The 22903-nt window shown below is 26.7% G+C and overlaps 2 protein-coding genes across 2 annotated transcripts; both read right to left on the reverse strand.

Moving 5' to 3' along the window:
• Positions 1-538: 538 nt before the first annotated feature.
• Positions 539-1293, reverse strand: LOC125418586 (uncharacterized). Its single transcript, XM_048462418.2, has one exon. The coding sequence runs from the start codon at positions 1193-1195 to the stop codon at positions 749-751; it is 447 nt and encodes a 148-aa protein (XP_048318375.2). The 5' UTR covers positions 1196-1293; the 3' UTR covers positions 539-748.
• Positions 1294-17838: 16545 nt separating this feature from the next.
• Positions 17839-20832, reverse strand: LOC107417746 (peroxidase 47). The gene is made up of 4 exons (XM_016026382.4): positions 20476-20832; positions 20187-20375; positions 19892-20054; positions 17839-18441 (listed from the first exon to the last, which is right to left on the reverse strand). The coding sequence occupies exons 1-4, from the start codon at positions 20725-20727 to the stop codon at positions 18062-18064; spliced, it is 984 nt and encodes a 327-aa protein (XP_015881868.3). The 5' UTR covers positions 20728-20832; the 3' UTR covers positions 17839-18061.
• Between the last annotated feature and the right edge of the window lie 2071 nt (positions 20833-22903).

Here is a 22903-nt window from a genome sequence, read left to right on the forward strand (position 1 = left end):
AAAATATTCCATAAAATATATTTTTATCCTATTATTATTATTATTATTTTTAAATCATAGATCCATAATAGTAATAAATACTTTGTCAAGTATGTATGTTTTATAGTTTCTGTATTGGCATGAAATTAGTTAAAAAAAAAAAAATTATGACGCTAATTCGCACGAAACGATTCCTGTCCCCGGCAAAAAAATAAAGAAACCAATTGAAATTAATTTTTTTTATTCTTAATAATTTTGATCAATTTACTGCACCAAATTTACAAAAATGTTAGCGTTTAATATTTGAGGTAGTTACATTGAGACCAACATTTTAGTACCATAAATTATATACAAAAATATTAAAATGTTTTCCAAAAACAGAAATAATTAAAATGAGTTCAATTTTACCCAAAAAGAAAAAAATACAATGAATTCAACTTTAAGAATATAACAAACAAACAATTAGATTCCAAACTAGCTTTCAACAGGAAACCAGCTTATAAAAATCATAGCACAGAAAATTAAATTCATCACATCCAAAATATACACAAGAAGAAAAAAAAAAACCATTTAATTTTTTTCTTTTCTATAGAACTTGGAGGACAAGGGTAAAGAAGAATTAGGAAAAAAAAAAAAAAAAGATTTCTCTCTGCATTATACCCCAATTTTACTTGCTTTTTGTACATAAAATGGATAAGAATAAGAAAAAGAAAAAGAAAAAGAACCAAAAAAAAAAAACAAAATATGCAAACAAATTGAATAACAACCACTACTTGGAAATGGAATCGTTAATGGGCGGCGATGAGGAGGATTGGATTGGAATTGATGAATTTTTTTGCTTTTTATACTTGAAGATATAAAGCAAACCAGAAGCCACTAGCAATGCGACACCTGTAACCCCACAAACCAAGCTCCCCACCAACAGCACTTGCCTCACGCGATCTCTCTTCTCTCCACCGTCACTGCCAACGCTCCACCACGACGGTGCCGTCGAGTTCAGCGCCTTCGGCAATGCCACGTTCGTCGTCGGAGACACTCCTTCTCCTCCGAAGAATGACTTCATCTCCGGCGATTCCTTCTCCCCCGACGGAGTCGATTCCTGGAAATCCAGGCCGTGATCCGACGGACGAAGCTCCCGGCCATTAGATTCTCTGGCGATGGAGATCAAGCAGACGGCGACGAGGATTATCAGAACTGTTGCTCTTGGATTCGCCATTTCTAGGCGGCGTCTTCTTCTTCTTCTTAGGCCTTAGCTCTCTCTCTCTCTCTCTCTCTCTCTCTCTCTCTGGCTTTGTCTTCTTTGTATATCTGTCTCTCACTGGGGCCTAGAAACGAATACTAATAGGTGGTTAAGAAAACGAAACGACGTAGTTTTTATGAAGGAGACCGACCGCATTTTGGTCATTTTACCACACTGTTTGTTTGTGTGTGTGTGTGTGTGTGTGTTTTTTTTTTTTTTTTTCCTTCTTTGGGCACCGATGCGGAAACTGCGTGATTTCGCTGTCGGTAAATTTAGTTTTTTTTTTTTTAATTATTTTTTTAATTGTTAATTACATGGTCGCCGCTTGGTTTTTTGTCATTTCATGGTGACTTTACACATTGTTTGGTTCACTTTTGTGTTTGTTTTCTTTAGTTATACTCTTTAAGACTTTGGTCTTTAGACCATTGATGTTTAATAAAAAATGGAGAGGAAATAATAATGTTTTTCCTTTTTTTTTTTTAACATGAAAATAGGGTCCTTAAATTTTTAAAAATTGATAATAAAAAAAACTACCTTTACATACAATAAAATTAAAGAAAAAAAAATGTAGATGAACTAATTATATTCAAGAATCAAGACAAAAACATTCATACCGTTATACAGAAAAAAATATATATATATATGAAGACAAAGACATTCATATTAATAGAGAAAAAAAAAATGTGAAGACAAAGATATTCATAGTAATAGAGAATACAAAAAAATGGTGTCTCAGTATGGGGCTCCAAGATGTTGATCTAACTTACAGTGAATATTTGTTACATTGATTATAATATAGTACAATGAGGAGGTCAAATATTCAATGTAATGGTTTTGTCCTAGTGTTTGGACCACCCGCTTATAAATATTATGCCACGATGTCACATAGAGGCGCATTACTTTGAAATTTCTTTATTTCCTCCTTTAAACAATTCCTTTGCTTATTATATGTCTCTTGGGAAATAAAAACTTTTCTTTTTGGTAATTAAGTAAAAACATTTCTTGTTTTTACTTATATTACAATTTTACATGTACATCTATCACTCTAATTTCACAATCAAACATCGTTATTGAACCCATTACAGCTATTCCAAGGTTGATAAGGTAAGCAATTAATGTTGTTGGATTGTTTGTTGCTGAGTTTTATCAAATTATGAATATATCTAATCATCTATCATAGGTGTTTACGCTTGTTGGTTGTTATTCTTCTTCTTTTTTTTTTTTTTCTTTTTTTTTTAAATTTTTTTTTTACCTCCTTCTTTTCTTTTAAAGATATCTATTGGTTGTCTCAAGACACAGCGAAAAAAAAAAAGAAAAAAAAGAAAAAAGTGGGTTGTATCAGCCAGAAAAAAGATAAGACGTGAAAAGAAGAAGAAAAAAGAAGTGTGGTCTAAGTAATGCTCCTATCTTTTAAATATTCTATTTGATCATATAATTAAATTACAAATCTTTGTAATCTACCATCTAATTATATCGCTTTTGATTATAGAGCATACATTTACCTGTAACCAAACTTTAGGCCACAAAATATTCTACCCTTAGATCTGTTCTTGAAATCATCAAAGCTGTTTGATGGCAAAATATATGACCATTATCCTCTATTATGTTGAAACTAATCTTTAACCGGCCACTTAAACACGAGAGCAAAATGGAGTAGGAAAAAAGAAAATACAAAATTGATAGGGGTTTAACCTCGGTGTTAGAGCTGTACTTTCTGAATTTTTTTAATAATAAAAGAAAAATACAAAGTAATCCTGTACCCTCACAACATAATGCTCCTCTCTACGAAAAAAAATTATAGCACTTTGGGAGTATCAACTTCCACTTTTAATACACTGGTGCAGCTCACAATCAGTGTACTAGAGGTAGGAGTTGATACTCCCGGAATACCAGAAATTTATTCCTTCTCTATATAATATAAAAAAATAAAAATAAAAAAATAAAAATAAAAAAATAAAAATAAAAAAATAAAAAAAAAGAAAGAAAAAATGGCACCTAGTACTTCTTTATAGCAAGAATGCTAACTCCTAAAATAATATAGGATTACAATAAGATAGAAAATAAGCCTCCACAAACTCAAACATATTCTTCCCTCTTACTATATCTACCTCTCTAATACCTTTCTTTAGTTTCTCTCTTTACATTCTATCTATTCTTTTACTCTGTTCCACTTCTTTGCCTCACTATTCGTTGTCACCCACATAGTTGCACAAAGATTGTAGTCCATTGTGACAAGGCTTTTTAGTAGATGCCATATCTGGTTTCTTAACAGAAATTCGGACTGTTGAATACTTGAAGAACTTGGCTTCACTAGAACCTTCAGTATTTTCTGTCAATAACCAAAAATAAGATAGAAGTAAAAGCAACAAAAGATTTAGCAACAGAGGTAATATTATGGAATTTATTTTCCTAAAAACAACAAAATTCTGAAGAACATATGTTCCAATGATGCCCAAACAACACATGAGTACCTAGATATATTGCTTGAGCTGTGAGGAAAACTGGCATTTGTCAATGAATCAGTAGGCTTTCCTGGAAGCTCTTGAGAAGCCTTTGGCTTTTGCATTGCAAGTACACATAAATATGTTAATAAACGTAATAACTAAAAGATACAGAAAAATGTACATAAAAAATATATACAATACCAATACAGCAGTGCCCTATCTTCAAATAATCACTCAACCTGACTGAAGCAATTTTTCCTCTTCATCATGAATCCTTCTAACATTATCTGTTGAGTTCTGCATGCATTAGTTGAAAGAGAAATATTAGGAACCAGCTTCCAACAACAACGAAAGAAATTTTAAAAAAGTTAAACAAAGAAGTAATATCAATACTAACATGGAAAACAATTGATTTTGAGACTGTTTCGTCCTCCTTTTCCAATTTGCTCTCCTGTCAATATATGAATTCATTAGCACAGCCAGAAGTGGAAGGTAAAACTGAGATTTAAGAAGTAGTAATTAGATTATGAGAGGAAACATATTTCAAAATTAAGAAGACAAATTCAGGGTCATATGTAATCCACCTTTTTCTGGAGAATTTGGCAACAGTATAAGTCTCTGCATTTATGTCTGTATGCAGTGGCATCAACTATGAGATTGAAGAAGCAACCACTGTGCTCATTGAACCTTTTGAATAAAATCTGACAAAAGGACCTTGGAATTTATGTAATAGAGTTCAACTATAAATTTGGTATAATTGACAGAGCATAATTAATTGACAAACATATAGCACAATTTTTTCATACATGCTCTGCAGCTGAGCTTTGCAAGGACTTGAGCTTGAATCCACACTGACAGTGTCATGTGTATGCTGGAAATTACAAAAACATGTATTAGTATTAGAAGATGCCGGCATTAAATTCGAATAAACTACTTTATTTCAAATCATTATTGTATTAAAAAAGAAAAAAAAAAAAAAGAGATGCGCTATGATTTCATTGCATGCAAAACGCACAACCGCAAGATCGCATTCACTATTTTACTTGGCTAAGTTAAGAGTCAATTTGAATATTTGAAAGGTTGCTATGATTGAAACCATTCGAGACCTTAATATAGAAAACCCAATCATACGGAGTTATGTACCTTGTGCGTGTGCACTTGGTGCATTTGAAATAGAATCTAACTATTTGAACACCCAAATATATGTCTGAAAAATGCTAAAAAAATAAAAATAAAAATAAAAAGAGATTAAAAGTTAATTACCTTAATTAATTCACATAGAACAAGAAAGAAAGGAACAAGTTGAAATTAGAGAGAAAAAAGTTACATGACCGATGGAGTCCTCCTTGGGGGTACTGAATTTGGAGCCCTTGCAGATGAAATTTCAGCACGTGTTGCAGCCAAAGCTCGTGGGAAGCATATTTCGCACTACAATTCTTCGTTTACTCTTCAATTTGTCTTTATTTAGGCTTTATTTTTTTAACAAAATAGTTGAAAAAAATATGTGGGAAATTCATTCTATAATATTACATTAATTTTTTTAATCAATTTTTAATTAAATTTATTTTACTTATTTCAATTTGAATATGGTAAGAACAGTTCAATGATAAAAATTATAGTTTTTTTGAAAAATGATATAAGGCCGAAGCCAAACTAATAATTTTTTTCTATGAATATATGTCTATTATTATATTATTATTTTTTTGGAATGGGTCTATTATTATTTATTATTTTTTTAAAGTTGAAGTGTTTGATAAATTTTACACTATATTAATATTATAAGTGTTGTTGTTCGAAAGAGAATATTCAAACTTGGATTACTCTTTGAAAAAATAAAGATTTTTACTACTAAACTATCTATAAATATTGTTATTTGTTTATATATATATATATATATTATAATCAAATTCAAATAAAATCTTTAATATAAAAATTAATATATAGTAAGTTTTTAAATAGTATCAAAAATTTATATTTATTAATTATCGTATCTCCATAGATTTATTTTTTTAAAATATAATTTTTAATATATTATTAAATTTATAGTTAATTATTTTTTTAAATTTTAAATTATAATCCTAATCTAATATTAATTAAGATGGACCTTAAATCTTAGTTGAAACTATATATATACACGTATCTATATCTATATATATTGGTATTTAGTAGTTTAGTGAATCAATAGCTTAATAATAACCATTATCAATTGATTTTATTTACGTTGATTGATTTTTTAAAACTAAAATCTTGTATGGAAAAAAGCAAACGCAGAACATTGTTAGAGAGAAAAAAGTTACATGACCGACGGAGTACTCCTTGGTGGGCATTGAATTTGGGGCCCGTGCAGACAAAATTTCAGCAGGTGTTGCAGCCAACACTCATGGAAAGCATATTTCGGACAACAATTTCTGGTTTTACTCTTCAATTAGTCTCTTTATTTAGGTTTTATTTTTCAAAAAAAAAAAAGTTGAAAAAAAAATATGTAGTAAATTCATTCTATAAGATCACATGTAATTTTTTATCAAATTTTAATTAAATTTATATTATTTGTTTCAATTTGAATATAATAAAGATAGTCTAATAGTAAAAATTATTGTTTTTTGAAAAATGATCTAAGGCTTTAGTCAAATTAATAATTTTTATTTTTCCATGAATAGATGCCTATTATTCTTATTATTATTATTTTTTGGAGAGTTCTACTATTATTATTTTATTAAAATCGAAGTGTTTGGTAAATTTTAAACTATATTAATATTATAAGTCTTGTTATATGAAAGAGTAGATTCACACTTAAATCATTCTTAAAAAACAATGATTTTTATTACCAAACTATCTATAAATATATATATATATATATAACCAGATTCAAATAAGGTTTTTAATATAAAAATTCACTTGTAGTTAGTTTTAGATTGCATTAAGGATTTAAATTTAAATTTAAAATTATTAATCGATAGATTTATTTTTCTAAAATATAGTTTTAGTATACCAGTAAATCTGTATTCAATCACTTTTTAAATTTTAAATTATAATTTTTGATATGATTCAATAATAATTAATGATAAAATTTAAACTTTGTGTGAAATTGACTATATATATACATATATATTTTGTTATTTGTTACCATGAATATTGATTGCTAGTTTAGTGAATCACTAGCTGAATAGTAACCCTTATCAATAGATTTTATTTAAGTTGATTGACTTTTTAAAACAAAAATCCTGTATTGGAAAAAAGTAAACGCAGACCATTATTATCTTATCTACTAGGTAATGATCACCTACCGATAACAAATAGCAAGCATGCACTTTCCATACATTATCGAATCTAAAATTACAAGTCCTTATCATTATTGGTGAATCATGATGCCAATCCTAGATTAAACTAACCTGGTTCGATTAAGTTTGGGTTAAAAATAATTTAAACCAATTGAACCAAACTAACTGGTGACGGACATAGAAAATTTGATCAGGAAGGGTAACGTTATATATGTCATTATATTAATTTATGGTGTGGAAAATAGTTGTAGTCAACTAATTTGAAACTGAATTAAGAATCGGTTTTTTATTTTTTAAAACTTCATTTGGGTGAAATATATGAATTTCAATGGAAATACAAAATAAATTGATTGTGAATCTATAAAAAATAAAATAAAATAAACACAGTCATTGAGAAAAATAAAATAAAATACTGTTTTTGTTAGGATTTAAAAATGTAATTGGAAATTAAACAAAAAATTAATAAAAAAAGTGTGTAGTTAAAAAAAGTTGCAGCTTAAATTAGATTAATCGGAACAAAAATTAAACTAGAATATTATTTTATAAATATTTATTATTATTAATTAATTGTTTTAAATAATTATATTTGTTTATATATCTATATATATATTTATTTAAAATTAGATTAAATAGGCATATTGTTAAAATAGTATTGACATATTATAATTATAATAACTAATTATGATTGTAGATGAGATAATTGAATAAATATATATATATATAATCTATAATATATATAAAAAGCGGAAAAATTAATTGTTTACAACTTTCGGGCACCTCCAAAATTACATAAATAAAATTTTACTTTTGATTTCAATAATTTAAAAAAAAAAGGTTAAAATCAGTGGTTAAAACATTTAACCTTCGTTCTTTTTTACCCCTTCGTTTCTTATATTCACTCGATTTGACCCCTCAGCGACAATAGCAACCCTTAAACAGCACTTGGCAAAAAAAAAAAAAAAAAAAAAAAAAAAAATCCTTAAATAGAAACAATAATTAATAAGTTTTTTTATTCATTTAATTTTTTTTTAAAGGGAAACGAATAAGTTATAATTTATTTTTCATCTAAATTTTAGTATTGCAATATGCTTCTATTATTTCTCATACAATTGATATTTTACTATTAAAATTTTATTGATTGAAGTCAATTTTTGTTTTTGGTAAATTAAAAAATATATATTTTTGATTTTATTCCTCCATTTAATAAATTTATATTATTTAGTTACAAAACTAATACTATTTAAACAGACAAAATAATCAACAAAATTTGATAAATTAATATATATATATATATATATCATTAATTAATTAAATATAAGCCAATTATGGATTTTTTTTTTGGTAATACTAATCATGGTTATTTTGTTTCTTTTTAAGTTAGAATCTTTTAATTTTTTTTTATTAAGGTTATCTCGATTTTCTTATTCCTACAATCCTTCTCCTTCCTGCTTTTATTATTATTATTTTTTTTTTTGGCGCTTCCTTTTCTTTTAACTAATGATGTATACTCATTAATTTTTCAAATTTTATTGTTTCCTTTGTGTTATTTAATTAGTGTTGCTTTGGTCAAAATATTAACCTTTTCTTATTTTTATTTTAATTAGAAATAAATGAACAACTGTTAATTTACTATAGAATTGGGTATACAGTGTTAAATTGAAAATATATGTGAAAATATAATGCTTTATTATCTATACTTAATACAATAATTGTTATTAATCGTAATTAATTTGGTTGCACTATATGATTTTTAAAAAATAACTTCAAAAAAAGGTTATGCATGAAAATTAAAGAAATGACAATATGGCAATAAGTCCTAAAAAAAAAAATACGAAACATAATTTTAAAAATGACATAGTTATTGAGAAATATGAATAGACAAGATATAATATAAATAGACTAGCATATTTTATCCCATTGGACTGATTAAAATATAAGAGCAGATAAAAATATTTAAAAGTTATTATCCAAAAATAATAATAATATTAATACACATAAATATTTTTTTAATTTTTTTAATAATAAGTATGTTATATTGATAATAGGTCTCTATATATATATATTGACTATCCTACATGAAATGGATAGTATAATTTAAAGTGCTTAAAATATAAATTATAAATCAACCCTTAATAAATTTTTCTTACAAATGTCCAATTGTTTAATTTCATGTATAACAAAAATTAATAAAATAATACATAAGTCTATTAAATGGTGGTCCACGTGCAATGCACGTGGCCCATGCCTAGTATATGCATAAGTGAGAAAAAATATATATTAAAAGAAAAAAAATGTAAGAGAAAAGGCAAAAGGTGTGAAAGTAGAGTAGGGGTGGAGAGAGAGGAGGGACGGGTGTTGCTCCATTGAATTTTTAAAGATAAAATAATAAATAGCAAAAAATAATTTTTGCTATTATAAAAGAACTGAGTAGTATATTATAAATAATTGTTTTATTATTTTATTATGTTTAATTATATTTTAAAATTATTAAATTTAAATTATTAAAAAAATAGAATATATTTCATCCATTTCCCGAAAATTTAAGTTAATTTCACTGTAACCTTTAAGATTTTACTAAATTACAAGAATTTTTTCTATCATTAATTTTTTACTGTTAAAAATAAAGATACAAAGGCATAATAACCTGTTCAATACTTAAAAGCTATCAAAGTTTTTAGAATGCATGCCAGGTGTATACCCATGGGTACCATTGTAATATACCTTACTTTTTATAATTTTAATATTTTTATTTATTTATTTCTCTTTATGTTATATTTTTTCCTTTTATTTATTTATTTTTTATATCTATATATATTTTTATTCCTCTTTTAACTTTTATGTATTATTGCTAACCAGCATAATTATTTAATATAACAAATTAAAGAAATAAATATATTGAAAATTAATTTTTTAATTTAAAATAAAAGTGTGAATAAACAAAAAATAAAAATATTATAAATTTATTGCATATATATATATATATAAGGTTTTTTTTTTAATAAAATCTTTGATGCAAAAATAAAAAAACAAAAAAAATAAATAATTGGTTTTGTTTATTTTTAAAAGTTTTGAGATAAAAATAAGTGTAATTAAAACTAGAAAAAAGTTTGAGTAAATAAAGGATAAAAAAATGTATCTTAACTTAAAATTAAAACAAAAATTAACATAAATAGGCATTTTTTACTTAGATTTGTTTTTGTTTTTAATTCGCTGTATTAAATAATTGAGACAAGTGGCAACATTCTTAAAAAAAAAATTTATACATTCTTTCTTATTATTAAAAAAGAAAAAAGAAAAAGATATGTCTCTCTCCTCTCCTTCTTCTTCCCTTATTCTTCTCCTTCTTTCGTTCTTCATCACCCAGATTTCTTTACACAAGCAGTTTTTCTCTTCTCTCCAATTCTGTTGATTTAAGCACCCTAGATTTCGAGGACCCCATCAACACTCTTTCTGTTATGTTTTTTTTATTTCTCCATCAGATCTCTTGAAGCAACCCTTAATGGCAAGCATGTGTTGAGTTCACTGTATGGCATACTTGGCTAAACATGATTCTCATTTTCCCAAAATTTATGAAAATGATTTTCATTTTTACTATATTTATTTTATTTTTGGTTTTCTTCACCACGCTCGGATTGCTTGTTTTCAATTGAATATATATCAATATGGTATTCCAATAAAGTTTCTAATATTATAATTAATATATTTTTTTTAATTTTTAGATTGATTGAGATTTAAAATTATATTTATTAATTATTTAGTTTCGATAAAATTTATTTTTTTAAAATAAAATTATAATAAATTATTAAATCTATAATTTATAATTGGCAAAATACACTTTACCATCTTAAACTTTATCTCCTTTTATACTTTACCACCTAAATTAATAATTTTGACACATTACCACTTAAATTTTTATTATGCTAGCATTTTAGTACAATGTCAAACATTTGTAAAGGGAAACCTAGCAAGATGGGCACACGTGCATTTCATGTGACTAAAATTAAGGGCATTTGGTGGAAAGAAAAATTGGTTCCCATAGTCCATGTCGGAGGAGCAAGTAAAGGGTCAAAAGAATGAAATCATTTCGTTTTCCTTTCTTGCTCATGTTTTATGTAAATTATATATAATTGGGTTTTTGTTTAAAATCATTACCACTTTAGATTTGATTCATTACTCAGATTCAACTTCGGCATCTGGAATTTTTGGATTAATTATAATTCTGTCATTCTTTTTTTTTTTTTTTTAATCTTTGATTGGGGAATTTATTGAAAATGTATAGTTGGATGACTGGTTTTTGTGTATGATGTTATGTTTGAATAAACATCTAAGTAATGCACCTACTAAGAAGAATAAGAAAAAAATGGGGTGCGCTCTTTCTATATATGCTGTTGGGCCGAAGAAGAAGAAGAAGTCGAGTATCCCAGCAATCATGGTGTTTGTTTCCTAAAATGAGAATTCTAGTAGAATCTGATCATCAAAGACCTTTTTAAGGGGTAACTATACATATATGCTCCATTAGTTAATCAACGGTGGAATTGGCTTAACTTTTTTTTTTTTTTTTTTTTCTTCATTTTGTATTTAACTTTTTATAGGCTCATATTATTCCTAAAATCATAAGGAAGATGTAATGTTCGCTTTGCCAAGTTTAGAGCATCTGAAGGTAAAGATAGATGAATAATTGGTAGCAATTATTTAGAATTAATTGAAGCTGTGCTTTGGTATGCTCCTTATCTTGAGACCTTTGCATTAATAAAGTAACTGCAAATTATTTTAAACTGAAGGATTTAAAATCCTCTGTTATAGGAACGATCATCAAGGGAAGGAAAATGGTTTCATTCCATTCGGCCCTTTATTTGCTTCTCAGACATGGAATATGGGGATAAATTTTTCTTCTATCAAATGCCCATTGTTTTGGTTACAAGAGTTGCATATGTGCCCATTTTGTTAGGCCTCATTTAACCCTGTTTGACATTGTACTGAAATTACTAGCAAAATAATAGTTTAGGTGGTATAGTGTCAAAATTATTAATTTAAGAGGTAAAGTGAAAAAATATGGTAAAGTATATTATACTTTTCATAATTTTTAAATTTTAATTTTTAATGTGAATTAAATATTAATAAATGATATCAAGTTGTTTTTATACAAATATGGATACATATATATATATATATATATATGATACATCGAGTTTTGTCAATGCATGGTGAAATAAGAAGAAACAGAGAGAGAGATTTTTTTTTTTTGTTAAATTATAATTTGCAAATGAAAGCATCAAAAAGAGTTTCTAAGCTAACTTTTTTTTTGGATGATGTTTCTAAGCTAAATTTGATTAGTTCATTTTTTTCTAGTGGGAGTAAAAAAAATTAAAATTTCCCAAGAATTGTGTGCCTTTGTTATTGGTTTTGATTAACTTATAATTTATTGATACAATGCTTGGATAAATACCTAGATTTATCCGCCTCATGAAAAAAAGGAGAAGGTAAAGTTGGTCTTAGTGTCTGAGGAAAATAAGATGAAAGATAAAAAGAGAGGGGAGGGAGAGAGGAAAAGAGAGCAACAGATTTTAAAATATTATTCTATTAATAAATATTATTATTTGACTCTATCGTATATCAAATATTATTATATGAATATGTCATGTAAGAGACAGAGATATTTATGGGTAATTTTGTCAATGCCATGTAGGAAAGAGAGAGAGAGTGAATTATGGATGGATATCTAAAGACAGGGAAGGTGTTTCCAATTTTGTAAACCTTACAGAGACATTTTTAATTTCATCGAGACAGAGGAAAGAAATATACCCTAAAAAATATTAATATTTTTTTAAAATATTAAATAATTAAAAATAATAGAAAATTCAAACCGACTAAATCGAATTAAATTGAATCGAAAATGATTAATTTGATTTGATTTGGTTTTTCTTTATAATTCAATTCAATTTAGTTCATAAAAAGAATGCAAAAAAACTGATTGAACCGATTCGACGTACACCCCTAATATATATTCCATAATCTCAATCCTTAATTTCTTAAAACAATTCCATGTAAATTAACATTCCTAAAATTTTCATTTTCTTACTTATTAGATTTATCAAACAATACTTTTCAATTTCAATTTTTCAAAACCCATAATTTCCATTTTATAAAATCAAGTTGATAACAATTAGATTAAAACATCGATTCCCAAAACCTATTAGATACTAAAATTCATAATGTCACTATAAGCATGTTAAAATTTAAAAAATTTAAAATCTTGTCAAAAATGATTTGAAATTATAACACTTAATATATACTTATATATAATCATAATTACTCAAGATTCCCATAAAAATTCAAAACCATGAAAATAATCAACCTAAAATACCCAAAAATATATTCGAAAATATTTTTCCACTCACAGTACAAACCATGCCACTCCTATTTAGCTATAGGTTTGCCTCCAAAGTCAGGATAGGAGCCTAACATATAAAAAATATTATTTAAGATTCCAAAAATTTATTTAGAGAAGTGGTATATGCCAACAATTATAACACTTCACGATTACAAAAATTGGATACAAAATAGTTCAATTACATTGTGAATCCTTTGGACTTAGTATCTAAAAATTGAGATTTTGTACCATAATGCCTATGTCAGCAAGAATTCGATCCTAGATTGTCTGATTTTAGTTTAATTTTAGTGGATTTTATTCTAAATTAACTGATAGTGGTTGATTACTTAAAACACTATAATAATTTGCAAACCATATATCAATAGAAAGTGTATGACATGGGTAATTTGATGATATGCTCATCTTGCCAAAACAACGACACCTGTGATCGAAAAATTTATTGAAAGATTGAACGAAATTTCAAGTTGGCAAATCTCTTAAACGGTGGAGAATTAAGTTAAAAGAATGTCATATTTGAACTCAGGGAATCCAAAATTAAGTGGAGAGACCATAACCATGGCATGACAACCAATCAAAATCAGAATGCTTGGAGTAGCATGTGGATTTTGGCCAAGCCTGGCATATTAGCTGCTTAGACTTTTTGGTGGTTGACCTAGTGGAGGGCACATGCAGTGTGGTTTGAAAAATTTCAGAGTCAATTTGGAGAGATTTCACGGTTGCATAATGGAGAAAGGATAACCATAGAAATTTTTCAATGGTGTCGAGTCTGATTGCTTTCATACGATTTTGGGGGGAATTGTGGGTCATAATAGGTATTTTGGAATTTGTTAATTTCAAGGCACAAATCCCCATATATTTATATCCACTTGGGTCCATTAAGGTACTAATTTGGACACTCATAAAATATTGAAGTTTTAAATTTTATGGATGCATAACTTTTAAATTGCGAGTTAGAATTAGATGTGCCGGCAATTTGTAAACTCGTGTTGACAAGTTATATACATTAGTTTAACAATCAAAACCAAAACTTGATATACAAAAAATCGATCCTTGGATTCACATGTAATTGATTTAGTCAAACCCGATCAAACTTATGAAATTGGGTACTATCTGATACGTGGTGTTACACAGACGATATAAATATTTCTAAATAAATAAAGATTGAGACAAAGGGAAGCTAAGTACTATTGCTATAAGATGTTGGAAGGATGATGTGTAAGGTTGGTTGTCAGCTAAGTGCCTGAACTGAGAGGGATATATTAAATACAATAAAATATGAGATGAAAATATATCAATGAGTTGACTAAGTAATTTTAAAAAATAAATATTTAACCTTTAAAAATTCTTTCTCTCAAACTTTACACTTCTTTGAAAAAGTTCCATTTAAAAACCATTTCATGAAACTCATTAAAACCTTTTAGTAGATATTCAATAAATACGATGAATAGCATACAATAACCATAAAAATCATAAACATCATTATTGCATGAATAGTAAATATGAATAAATATGGCTGTAAAACCATTGATAAACCATCCAGTAATATTTTAAAATTACATTGTATCATACCATATATATACTGGTGCTAGGTGGTGTTTGATGTCTCAAAACACTATCAGAAAGTAAAAAAAAAAAAAAAAGAAAAAAAGAAAAGAAAAAAAAGAAAACTTACCATCTTTTAGCATAGCGAAACCTACTATCCTATGATCATAAGAGTATAACACAGAACCCAATCCTCACCCTTTTGTATGACAATTTATAGGATGATCAAAACTTGTGGGCTAATATTGACGGACATAGAACATTGGTAATGTACTTTTATATGTATTAAAACTCAATTGTACAATATTTGTAATCATTATTTACACGAACCATACTTTTGTATTTTCAATATACAATCATAAACTGAAATTTAATACCAATGGAACGAAACCATATATTTAAATATTCCAATATGTGAATTTATAAAATCACAATTCTCTTGTCGGACCGTCCGTATGCCGATCCACACCAAAACCAATTTTTTTTAGGAAAAGCATCGATTTTACTGTATTTGTATATATATATATATATATATCTAAAGTATCGAACCATTGAAATATTTAACTTATAAAATCATTTATAAGCAAGGTTAAAAAAAACAAAAAAAAAATGTGGAAATTTCATGAGAGAAGAAAGAGATGGAGTCGTTTACCATGAAAACGAATAAAATTTCTATAATATCCATAGAAATTTTTGATATTTCTCCATAATTCCATGGAAATTTTCATTAATATATCCACATTAATTCTTTCATAATTTGATTGAAAATAAATTTCATAATTTCCATGAATTTGGAAATATCTATTAAATTTAATTTTTGAAAAAAAATTATTCAAAAATTTTATAAATATTATTGATGTTTAGTAAAATTTTTTGCTCACCTAACTTTATTGATAGTTTATTTTTTTTCTTACATTTTAATTGCCTTACAAAGATTAAATAAATAAAAATTCACATTTAACAAATAATGACAAAAAATTTACTAAAAACAAATCTACCTACCCATTATTATATTTTCTGGCAACAATAAATTTAATATTTGTACATTATGTAGTAGATAAAAATTTAAATATAAACAAAATTTTAAATATATAAAGGGTATATATTCTGTGTAACTAAACCATCAGAAAATAAAAGTTGTTCACAAAGTCAACTGATATCTAATAATGATTATCATCAAATATAATCACATTTAATACAAGATCCACATGGTTGACATTTAACAATTGCATGCAAAAATATTAAGGAGATAATATTTTATTAATTATTTTACATATTTCAGATTTTATAATAAAAATGAGAAAGAGATTAATGATTTTCAACTATTAAGAGTTCTATGTGGCATTGAATATTATGTAATTATAAGAATAATTACATATTATTTTTACTACTAAACTATCTATAAATATTGTTATTTGTTTATATATATATATATATATTATAATCAAATTCAAATAAAATCTTTAATATAAAAATTAATATATAGTAAGTTTTTAAATAGTATCAAAAATTTATATTTATTAATTATCGTATCTCCATAGATTTATTTTTTTAAAATATAATTTTTAATATATTATTAAATTTATAGTTAATTATTTTTTAAAATTTTAAATTATAATCCTAATCTAATATTAATTAAGATGGACCTTAAATCTTAGTTGAAACTATATATATACACGTATCTATATCTATATATATTGGTATTTAGTAGTTTAGTGAATCAATAGCTTAATAATAACCATTATCAATTGATTTTATTTACGTTGATTGATTTTTTAAAACTAAAATCTTGTATGGAAAAAAGCAAACGCAGAACATTGTTAGAGAGAAAAAAGTTACATGACCGACGGAGTACTCCTTGGTGGGCATTGAATTTGGGGCCCGTGCAGACAAAATTTCAGCAGGTGTTGCAGCCAACACTCATGGAAAGCATATTTCGGACAACAATTTCTGGTTTTACTCTTCAATTAGTCTCTTTATTTAGGTTTTATTTTTCAAAAAAAAAAAAGTTGAAAAAAAAATATGTAGTAAATTCATTCTATAAGATCACATGTAATTTTTTATCAAATTTTAATTAAATTTATATTATTTGTTTCAATTTGAATATAATAAAGATAGTCTAATAGTAAAAATTATTGTTTTTTGAAAAATGATCTAAGGCTTTAGTCAAATTAATAATTTTTATTTTTCCATGAATAGATGCCTATTATTCTTATTATTATTATTTTTTGGAGAGTTCTACTATTATTATTTTATTAAAATCGAAGTGTTTGGTAAATTTTAAACTATATTAATATTATAAGTCTTGTTATATGAAAGAGTAGATTCACACTTAAATCATTCTTAAAAAACAATGATTTTTATTACCAAACTATCTATAAATATATATATATATATATAACCAGATTCAAATAAGGTTTTTAATATAAAAATTCACTTGTAGTTAGTTTTAGATTGCATTAAGGATTTAAATTTAAATTTAAAATTATTAATCGATAGATTTATTTTTCTAAAATATAGTTTTAGTATACCAGTAAATCTGTATTCAATCACTTTTTAAATTTTAAATTATAATTTTTGATATGATTCAATAATAATTAATGATAAAATTTAAACTTTGTGTGAAATTGACTATATATATACATATATATTTTGTTATTTGTTACCATGAATATTGATTGCTAGTTTAGTGAATCACTAGCTGAATAGTAACCCTTATCAATAGATTTTATTTAAGTTGATTGACTTTTTAAAACAAAAATCCTGTATTGGAAAAAAGTAAACGCAGACCATTATTATCTTATCTACTAGGTAATGATCACCTACCGATAACAAATAGCAAGCATGCACTTTCCATACATTATCGAATCTAAAATTACAAGTCCTTATCATTATTGGTGAATCATGATGCAAAAATACCTCAACCAGTAAAAACAAAATAAAATAAAACCCCCCTCACCACCATATTCAAAAAGGAACTTAATTAAACTCCTTTAGTGGAATCAAAGATAATACATTAAATTATTCACCATCTTACAAATCCGGCGCATTAACAATTTGTGTTACATGAATCCTCCTCTCTTTTGTCTCCCTTTTTTGAACTATTCCTATCTCTTTTACTTACTTTATTCAATTGATACTATACATTATTAATCAAACCAAAAGCACTCCACGCAGCAAAATCAATTTAATTAATTTTACGACAATTGCCTCTTACTTCTCCATTGTTTCCATCTTTAACATCAAGCAAGCCCATCTTCACCATAGCCTGCTGGAAGTCCAAGAAGAACATGGCCTGGTTCAAAGCGTAGCCATTGACCATTCCTTTAGTTTTTGGAGTTGAAAACAGAGTTTGGTCGGAGAAGAGAACCCCTGATTTTCTCTGCAATGCGTTATAGTAGAGATTGTCGAAGTTGTTCTTTGTTGGATCCAAGGGCTGCTCTGCGTTGTCTCCTGCACTGCATGTTTTTCTCAATGTCTTTGCGAAGTTTGTGTCTAAGTTTGGATCCACATTGTTCAATCTGTTTTTGAAAGATGAACACCTTGCCACTCCTAGTGTATGTGCTCCTATAGACAGGACACCAAAAATAGGAACATAATTAAATAAATTTGAATAATGTTTTTCCTTAGGTTAACATGCCAAATATGAAAATATATAAATAAATAAATAAATAAATAATAGTAATAATAAATGAAAAATAACCCTCATGATTTTGAGTTGTGCTGTGACACCTAGTAGGACTAAATGAATATAGTGTGCCTTATAAAAGCTTTTAATACGAGGGCAGATTGGTAGCTAACAAAATAAAAGAAGGGTTAATTACATTTTGATACTTTTGACATTTAGAATTCTACAAGATTTTTAACTTTTCGATTCAATTTTATAGGATATAACTGTCATTTCACGTAATTCATATTAAATTTTATCAAATTTTAAAATTAAAGATATTAAAATGCAAAATTTTAAAACTAAATTTAAAAATTTGCATTTATAGTATCTTCCAACTTGATATTTGATATAGTTAAATATTAATCAAGTGACTTGCGCAAACTTTTTCTAAAAAAATATAAGGTATTAAGATGCAAAATATTAAAAATAATTTTAATTGTTTGAAAATTAATAAGTACTTAATATTAATCATGTAAGGTATCAATTAAACCTCGTAGTCAAAAGTTAAAAAAAATAATAATAATAATCTAAATTGCTAAATTAAAAATTAAAAATCTAAACTACAAAATTTTAAAAATTAAAAGTATTAAAATGTAATTAATTCAATAAAAAAATATGCATTATATAACATATCATAAATTGTAAATATACTCATCATTTCAAAAATTTTCCTGATTGGTTATTATTGTTCTTGTGATATGATGTAATCAATCTTTTTTGTTTCTTAATGAAATTTTAATTTTTCTAACTAAAAAAAAAAAAAATCATATAAGGATTTCTTATTCCATAAAGGTCCATTTGCAAAGTGTCAAAGTTGAAAGGAAAAATGATTCTTGGAACTTAGTTTTTTGGGATTCATTTTTCTGAGAATTAATTTTTCTCATGGTTTGTTTGGTAAGTAATAGGAAAGTTGGGATTTATAAGTAATTAAATTTAAGATTATATAATAAATTAAGGGTAAATATATATTTTAAAAAAATTTCAAAACTAATTTTTCTGAGATTTTCAAAATGACACATATATATGTGAGAACAACTTTTCCATATATTTTCCTACACTGGTGGGAATCTATTTTCCTGGACCTATACTTTTCCACCTTACAATAAACATGCAAACAAAAAAAAATTATCACTTTTCTAAAAAAATTAGATTGCCACTGACTTTACATTTATCCAAATGTGCCGTAAAGATTTTAACGTGTCAAAGTATTAAAAAGTATAAATTGTTAAGAAGTATTATTTCAATTAATTATTTAAAAAATTTAAACTTTTAGTATTTATCACGTATAAGTAAGTCCCCTAATATAAGATGAAACGCACAAATCAAATTGTATATGAATGTGATTACCAGATAGAGCCACCATCTCCTGGGCAGTGAATCCATGCTTCCCAAATAATCTTATGAGTTCAGAGGCATTAAGGGAGGGCGATGGCAGATTGATAGTGTCTTCTATTTTAGATCTTTTTCCATCTTTTCTTCCATTTGGTATATCATACACTGGCCCTCCAGACTGCATATATTATTACCAACAACTCTATATGTTAAAATTGAACAAAGCTGAGAAATTAATAGCAAAAATAAATAGATCAACAAAAAATAAATAATAAAAAATAAAAGTGAATAGAAATAGAATTTTACATACAAAGAAAACAGCATCTCTAGCCGCCATTGCTAGAATGTCAGCGCAGGAGACGACGCCTGGACATTGTCCTTCTAACTCTTCTTTAGCTTCATCAACAATTTCATAGCCCCTCAAGCTCAGGTTTGCAGGCGAGTCCTTTTCTGCAGTGTTATCTTTTGTTGAATCGAGAAGAATGGATGCATCACACCCCTACACATACATATTAACAAAATCCAAACTAAATAACATCTTAATAATAATAATAATAATAATAAGGAACAAGCAGAGGATCCTAATTCGATATATATACCTCGATGAAACAGTCATGGAAGTGCATTCTCACAAGGCCAGCTGCTAGAGTTGGATCATCTTGCAATGCTCTGTTGACTATATCCTTTATCACAGATTCAGCAAATGGGCATGTCATCAGGTAGTAGTTCATGCTCAGCCCATCTGCTGCTCCGAACCCATAGCCACTCATTATCATTGCCATGGTTAAAATCATACTCAGAAAATAGGCAAGGGCCATATTTAGTATACGTAAAGGAGGTTTTGATAGCATAAATGTATATATAATGTATCTGAGAAAGAATAAATTACTATAACTAGGGAGCTGCACTGGGGAAAAAGAGTTGAAGTTTGGTAGAATGAATTCTGGGAAGAGAAGGCATTGTTCATATATATATATATATATATATATGTTCACAAATAATTGAAGACAAGAAAATAAATTAATTGGAAAAAAGTTAAAGGCAAAAAAAAGCTAAAAAAATAGTGGATTATCATATTGTATACCTAATCCAGTCACTAATCACTATAACATATTTAATCTCTAGTTAATTGCATGTTCCTTGCATGAAGGTGGACACGTAACAGTTTCACCATTATCAAACCTAATAAGTAAATCTGTTGGCCGATTCATATATGCGTTTGAAAATCATAAAAATCAACCAATTAATTACCAAATTCAATATGATATTTAATTATAGACTAAAAAATGTTTGTAGTTTGACTTGCGTATTCCATATAGTCAATACTTAATAGTATTTATATATATAAATTAAATTATTTGAGTTGTATACGCATGTACCATATACATGGTAATTAGTATAAAAATTATATTTTAATTAATTAATTTGTTGAGGTTAATTATGTATGGAAATTTAGTGGGAATTCAGCTGGATAAGAGATATAAATGCAAAAAATGATCATGTTCATTGAGAAACAGCTAGTGGGGATGGTGATGGTGGTGAATGTACGCGAATCTGCCATGGAAGTCAAAGTGGAAGTGGTGGGGTATTTGGAGTGCAAGTTAGTAGCTGGCTTCCATATTGAAACAAACATACATACATATAACATGCAAAACCTACTTTCATAGAGTAGCAGCCATGGCTTTTTGTTAAGTGGAGAAAACTTATTTGGCCAATAATAATAATATAATAATAATAATAATTGATTTGCGCGTGGACTATTTTGAGTGCTGTCTACACGCCTAACATATTATGGGGTTGAAGAAGAAGGGAAGCGGATGAGATGCCCTTTCTTTCTAAGAAACTACTACATCTCTCTCTACTTTTTAGGAGCTTAGAGAGAAAAACTCAGTACGAGGACCCATTATATAGCTTAGGGATTTTTTGATGGGCATCATCGGGATCCAGATTAAATGATCAAATGGAACTAGGGATGATAATTTGACCCGTACTATCTGAAAACCGGGATGCATCGCTCCTAATGCAGCAGTTTTTTTTTTTGAAAATTTAGGATTACAGGATGAGTTCGAAATAAATTTTTAATATTTGAATCAGAATTGGATTGGAATCGGAGAATAAAAATCCCAATCCGAATCCAATCCAATATATATTTATTTATTTATTTAAGTGAAGAAATATAGAATTATTAATATATTATATAGTTTTTTTGAATTGTTTAAAAACTAGCTACATATAAAAAAAGTAAAAAATAATTTTTGAGAAAAACAAAGGAAAAATAAAAAATATTTAAATATAGGTAAAAGCAAATGATTTTAAGCTACAAAGCATCGGCTTTGCCCGAATTTTTTTTTTTTAATTTACAAGGGAAAAATCGATATTTTAAGCCAAAACATCGGATTTGTCTTTTTTTTTTTTTCTTACTAAAAGATTACAATTTTTTTTTTTTAAATTTACAAGAAAAAATAGACGTTTTTAAGCTAAAAAAGCATGGCAACGTAACACAACAGTTGAAAAAAAAAAAAGAAAGAAAGGAAGAACGAGATAATAAGAAAATGATAATAATAATTAATATAATGAGGAAAAAAAAAAGTGATAGGATTTCAAAAGATAAGAGAATAATTAAGGGATAGTAGTTATTTTGACTAAAGCTGAGAATTAGAGAAGAGGGAGTTGGACACGTGGGAAGTAATGGTTACGCAGTAACACAAAAATGACTTTCTCTGTCAATTTTGAAAAGGTGGGGCAAAACCTCAGAGCCAAGCCCGTAATAATGCTAAGTACTATTTATTATATTATAATAATAATAATAATAATAATAATATATTATGATTATTATTATTCACAGGTTCTGTTCATAATTACTCTCTCTGTTTCCCGTGTCACTCGAAGCCTGACTGAGACCGAGTTTGGGGTTGTTAAAATATTACACTAATTTTTTTATTTCAAATTTGCAAGAGAAAAATGGAGGATTTTTTTTACTAAAATATTACTATTATATAGATATTAAAAAAAATAGGATGACTGTGT

The sequence above is a fragment of the Ziziphus jujuba genome, chromosome 1 (assembly GCF_031755915.1).
Source record: "Ziziphus jujuba cultivar Dongzao chromosome 1, ASM3175591v1".
Classification (NCBI taxonomy): Eukaryota; Viridiplantae; Streptophyta; class Magnoliopsida; order Rosales; family Rhamnaceae; genus Ziziphus; species Ziziphus jujuba.